Here is a 6,042-nt window from a genome sequence, read left to right on the forward strand (position 1 = left end):
CACAGGTGCACACAGCATGCTGGGTACTGCTGAACACTGATCAGCTGATGGTGCAAATATCCTTCTTCTATTACAGCCTGGAGGGTTTGATACTACAATACAATAATATGATACTACAAGAAACAGGCCACATGGTGACGCCAACGTTCTCCATCTTTTATTAACAATCGACTTTCTCTGACATCTTGAAATATGACAATCACTCCTCCACCTCGATTAGTGGCTTTAAAGGGGATTTTACACATAAAAGCCCACTGCCGGTGAAACATCAATGTCTTCTCCCAAGTCAATTTTTTTTTTTTAAAAGCCAGTGGTGGAACAACTAAAAAGTACTCTTATATTTTACTTAGCCTGTGAAAGTAGCAATACAACAGGGTAAAAAAAATTATGTTAAAAGTAAAAAAAGTCCTGTATTCAAAATCTTAATAGTATTAGCATCAAAGTACTACTTATGCAGAGTGGCCCATTTTAGGATCATATATATCACTGATTATGATTAGTGACGCATTAATGTGTAGGCATAACTAATGTTGCAGCTGGGTTGCTATAGGTAACCATTGTGGGAAACTAAATAATACTCAGCTCAGCTGTCTAACCCACTGCACCATCACGTCGCATTGTTAGCTGGTGGGCATGCCATCATATGAAGTCAAACATCACACAGAGTCTCTTAAAATCAGGAGGCAGCCAGATCAAGTCGTGACCACACTGCATGCAAATAACTGACAATTTGCCCTTACTCAGAAATTGTCTTTATTTTATTTGATTCCCACAACATGCACATATCTTGTATGTCTTGTAAGTTAGTCCTATGTAACCTGCCTAGGGACTGCAGATGAAAAGTAGTTATTTTTACTAATTATGGCATATTTACGGTATGGTGTTTTTATACAACAATGTTCATATATGCATGGTCCCTATGAAATAAACCAATAAAATAAAAAAATGAAAACACCTTGGACAAACATACAAGATATGTGCATGTTGTGGGAATCAACGTGCGTCTCACGTTAAACCGGAGCACCTGCTCGTTTCAGAGGAAGTGTAACGGCAACAGCACCGCGACTGCTTTCGCCTCTCCATTAATATCATATCGCAGCAAACGCTGTCTGTGTGAAGTTTTGAAAAACTGTACCACACTTGAAACCACTTTATCGACATAGCCGTGGCTCACTGTGACTTCACAACACTGCAGAGCTAACGTAGTTTGCTCGAGTTTACTCCATCCGCACCTCTGCGCGATCAAGATTAAAGTAAACCTGCCCAAAGTACACCAATCCAACTTAAACTATATTTGGACTTAATTTGAGCAACTGCATTTTTTTAAGAGCAAAACTCAAGCCACTTAAATTGAGTTAAGTTAGTTATAGTGCAAGAAAAAATTCAAATCCTTACAGCTTTTCTTTGATCCATATCAATACTAAATAGATGGGAAAATCTCAACATATTGTAATTCAGCAATTGTGCAACATCAAACACTACCAAGTTCTCAACGATGAAGAATCAATTAGTGCACCTTGTCAGGTGAAATGTACACCTATTTGCTGAGAAAGAGTTAAAATTTTGAGTATCATTTTTTTTAAACAGTCCTTTTGTGGTCAGAATGGAAACACATTTTAGAACCAAATAAAACTAAAGCAAACCTTCAAAGTAATACAAAAATATTTATTTTATTATGGCAGATCAGAACAAAAACGTGACACAAAATGCAGTTTGTAGAAAAAATACAGAGCTCTCCGGCATGTTTGTGTTGTTCCAAAGTGAATGCGACCAATAATAAGTCAAGTCTAACTGACTTTCTGGTCTGACGGGCTGTTTGAGTATGAATATGCCTTTCCTAGGACTATTCTGTCTCTGAGAAGCTTGAAGAAGGCGTAGTAGTTGCTGAAGAGAATCAGAGCCAGTGATATCGTCTGATGCCACTTTTCTGAACATATCAACGAGTAGAGCTGGTAGAATATCATGGCACCTTCCAGGATGATGAGTATGTTCAATATTCGTAAAGGCTTGTTGAAAAAGAACTAAGGGGAGGGAAAGAGACAGGATGCAGTCATTAGATAAATTATGCGCAAGTTGCTGCCTTTTTAAAATAGCGCAACTATTTTACAAAACGGGCAGTTCAAGGAATCTCTGGCATCTAGTGTTGTTATACAGGACCTGTTCATTTCGGAATACTCACATAGAAGCGATAATGAGACACATCTGATGGAATTGCAACATTGTAGTGACCCATGGCCTTGTAGACGTTCTTATTATGTTTAACCAGGACTCCCTGTGGCCACATGTACTCTTCTGTCCATCTGTGCAAGGAGAGACAGCAGAGTGAAATTAGGATTTGAATCAAATTAGTCCAAATGGATCTGAAGCCCTGTAATAAACCACAAGCACTACATACATGTGCTGAAGAACATTGGAGCAGAGTGAGGGGTCTACTTTCTGCCAGCAGCCCAGGTGAGCTGCAGCTTTGTGAAGCAGGTCACAGTATCGAGGTGGCAACAAGTGCCTCATGAGGATCACTGACGTACTGACTGACACCAGGATGAACAGCTCACAAGACCAACGCTTGTCCACATACTGTGTACTCTGAGAGGAAATATACAGGCGGAAAAATGAGAAAATGTTATTAAAATCATATTACATGTTGAAAAGCTACAATTGAGACCGTTTCTTACCTTGACAAACCAGACGGGTACAAAGGCCACATAGTAGGCACTGAGCATCGAGCTGACAAGCACCTCCTTCATCCTCCAGTTGAAGTCCATCTTCAGGTACTCCACTTCCTTGCGGATGAGATCCGGGGAGAGGCAGCAGGCGTGAGTCGGCATGGCCTCGACGCCGTACAGCTGGCTGGTGTGCTGCTTCCACGTCTCCTTCAGCACAGTCAAGTAGTCCCTGCCCCGGCCCACGCTGCCCACCTCCTTAGAGCCGATGCTGGCAATGGGGGAAAGTGGACCTGCCCGCCGGAAGTCACAGCTCAGCCGAAAGAATGGAATATACATCCCGAATCTGCGGAAAAACAACTACAATTAACTGTTACAATACCTAAAGCTCTGCATCAACACTGCAGTGCGTGTAGATGCTATGAATACAGCCCTCTTTGTTTTCCCTGTGGTTACTAACGGGTAGCAGAGGAAGAGCAGGCTGAGGACAGAGTAGGTTCTGAAGAGGTAAATGAGGGAGCGGCACAGGCTCCAGCCTGTCAGCGTCAGCACAGCAAACCGAGCCATCACTAGAAATATCGAATGAGGGAAGGATAGTTTCCCACTCTGTGATGCCTGGAGGAGAGAGGAGGGAGACAGAACATGCATATGCATTAATACAATTTTGCCATTACACCTTTATTCAACACAGAAACACAATAATAGATGTGCCAGAGAAACAAAGCGCAGGAAGTCTAGTACCTGTAGTGGCTGAAATTCTTTACTTTGGACCCTCGCATCAAATACAGAGTAACATGACTTATGGTTTCATATTTGAATGTATAGAAACAGGTAAGGGACAAAAGCTTAATTCTAAAAAGGTAGAAGCCATAACTACAATTCTTACCTCTTTTACAATTGCTGCAATTAACCTCCTTGCCAGTATGATGATTGTGAACACCAGCATGTTGTAATCAATAAGGTGAAAGTTCTGCAAATAATAACATTGATTCAGGATTATTGCTCCCACTTACATTATTTTGTCAACATAAATAAGCACAGCCTTAAAGATATGCAAATTCCAAAACAATAGAGATACACTAATCAATGTCAGACAAAACAACTGCTGAAAATAATGCCTGATAACCATAATAAACATGGTGATCATTCAACAGCTGACCACTGAGTACTCACAAGTGAAGTGTGGGAGGGAGGGTGTGATGGGGGGTACCACCACACAGTCTTGTAGATGTTGACGTAATGGACAAAGAGGGCGATGAGGTGGCAAAAGAAAAGATGGAGCTCGAACAGCACGTTACGATCCACAGATAACTCGGGGATCTTACAGTGCTTCAGAGGAACCACCGTCTGCGCAGCCAGTGGGGGGCTGGACATGCATGTTCCCGAACCATTCCTGCAGACAAAACAAAGCCTTGTTATTAGGAATATAATGTGGGACAGTTGGAGTAAGACACATAGTGTACTACTGAAGCTTGGATTAGACTCTCAGGCTGCACTGTTCATTTCTTGTCTCTCACAGTGTGTTCGGCAGCAGTAGATCAGAGCTTACCTTGTACGAGATCGCACCCCTGTGACCGGGGAGCTGGCCGAGTGGTTGCCATTGCTCACAGAGCCTGGTTCACTGCTTAGTGGAGGTCTGCAGTACGTGGTACGGTTCGCCCCTCTCCTTCCACCAGCCATCACAGACACACCCACGGCTCACTTCTCCCAGCTATGCGTCTAGTTTTATGATTTCTCTCCTTGATTTGTACCTGTAAACAACAAGGGAACTGGTCAGACACACTGTGACTGAGAAGGCTGATGAAGAACAGCCAACAAGTAATATTTATTGACTAATGGGTGTAAATGATTTAAATCAGTATGTGATATGCATCTCATAGGATATAATTCACTGGCACAGCATTAAACAGTTAGTAATGAAGTTATATTTTTGTGAGTGATTAGATTTACTGAAATAAAAAGGAGTGGTGCACAGTCATAACATAAATACATGTTGGCAAGCTTAAGGTTTTATGGTCAATCAAAGCACGTGCAAAGCCAAATCGATCTTCAAAAATGCTCACATTTATAAATATGCATCACAAACCGCTGAACGTTATCGCTAGTTTGCACTAGCTGCATAGCATCTTTTAATTATGGTGCAAGTTTTGCGGAAGCTGCATTACAACTAGCTAAGTAGCAACATAATTTGCTCTCTTCCCTGGTCAACTAGCTATCTCATGAGAGCCGTTTCAGTTCGAGACATGAGTTAGAGGGAGAAAACAACGTGGACCTGTACAATGAGCGATGGACACCGATCTGTCCGCCAGGACCATGCTTGATTAAATACAAAGATTGAGGCCTAGGCTAACTGTATCTCTGGCTAGCTAGCTAGCGTCCAACCAACCTACCAAACAGGCTAGACTACAAAATGTAAGCTTACCAGTGGCAGTCTCTGTTGTCTGTGTTAGACGCTGCTCTGTTGCATAGATAACAAGTTAAACGCAATACATTTTCAGAATATTTATTGAAATATTGGCGTGTTTTCTATTGAAATCAGCGGAGACAGTCATTGTTGATGTGAAACTATCCGCTGGGTGGATGGGGGCGCGGATATGTTAACGACCTGTGGGAGGAGAGTCATTTATTAAAGGGACATTCCGCCGATATTCAGAATGCCGCCAATGGCCGCAACAAAAAAGGGAAAGCAATGGGTTTTGGACGATACAAGGTAACGTACTCAACGTTACACCTTTATATTTATTTGGGGCTGTTGCAACTGTATACTGTGTGTATACAATTATGCATTGAGTGTATCAGAAAGTTGGTTTGGTGCAACCTGTGCACTGATTGTACAGTTTCTCATTCATTATTTTTAAACGTTTATTGACTTTTTCTCACAATTAACTCACATTAAATATGACTACAAAATATATAAACTGGGGACATGCATGTGGAACCTAATATATCCAGAATGGTTTTGGGCCACATTTAAGTCTGGAAATACTATATTGCCAACACAAAGAGATCAGAATTGTAGTAATGCCCCACCAAAGGCCCCCAGGCCCACTATATCACAGCACTAGACCCGAGGCCTGTACTACGAATCAAGATCAACATGTCCTGGATTTCTTTCAGTTACCCGGTCCCGCATAACCTGTGACACGACGGTGGTTATCAACTAGTTCAATCAACCCAGGGTTTCCCAATCCAGCGGCGCTCATAAAACAGGCGGTGTTTGCACAGCACGACCAATCGCAAACATCTACCTGAGCCGCATATTTTTTTTATTATATTATATTTTATCTAATTCTACATAAATATGAAGTACACAGACGCGGTTTTACAGGCAAAACGCAATACAGTCGCTGCTTCCTAAGCTTTCCTGAAGAAAGCTGGGGAA

General features: G+C 41.8%; 1 protein-coding gene across 1 annotated transcript; it reads right to left on the reverse strand.

The window, feature by feature from the left end:
- Positions 1-1,644: 1,644 nt before the first annotated feature.
- tmem39b (transmembrane protein 39B) lies at positions 1,645-5,273 on the reverse strand. Its single transcript, XM_031279180.2, has 9 exons — positions 5,083-5,273; positions 4,210-4,411; positions 3,834-4,053; positions 3,547-3,630; positions 3,121-3,275; positions 2,673-3,006; positions 2,396-2,583; positions 2,180-2,300; positions 1,645-2,021 (listed from the first exon to the last, which is right to left on the reverse strand). Exons 2-9 carry the CDS (start codon positions 4,338-4,340, stop codon positions 1,788-1,790), a joined length of 1,467 nt encoding a protein of 488 aa, XP_031135040.1. The 5' UTR covers positions 4,341-4,411; positions 5,083-5,273; the 3' UTR covers positions 1,645-1,787.
- Between the last annotated feature and the right edge of the window lie 769 nt (positions 5,274-6,042).

This window comes from Sander lucioperca, chromosome 18 (assembly GCF_008315115.2).
Source record: "Sander lucioperca isolate FBNREF2018 chromosome 18, SLUC_FBN_1.2, whole genome shotgun sequence".
NCBI classification, from domain to species: domain Eukaryota; kingdom Metazoa; phylum Chordata; class Actinopteri; order Perciformes; family Percidae; genus Sander; species Sander lucioperca.

Bases quoted from the DNA above. Each gene is read 5' to 3' on its own strand.
- tmem39b (XM_031279180.2), bottom strand. From the start codon at position 4,340: ATGGCTGGTGGAAGGAGAGGGGCGAACCGTACCACGTACTGCAGACCT. The intron at 3,276-3,546 runs GTAAGAATTGTA...TCTCTCCTCCAG, and splicing joins TTGCAGCAATTGTAAAAGAG to GCATCACAGAGTGGGAAACT. The intron at 2,022-2,179 runs GTGAGTATTCCG...CCCTCCCCTTAG, and splicing joins TGTCTCATTATCGCTTCTAT to TTCTTTTTCAACAAGCCTTT.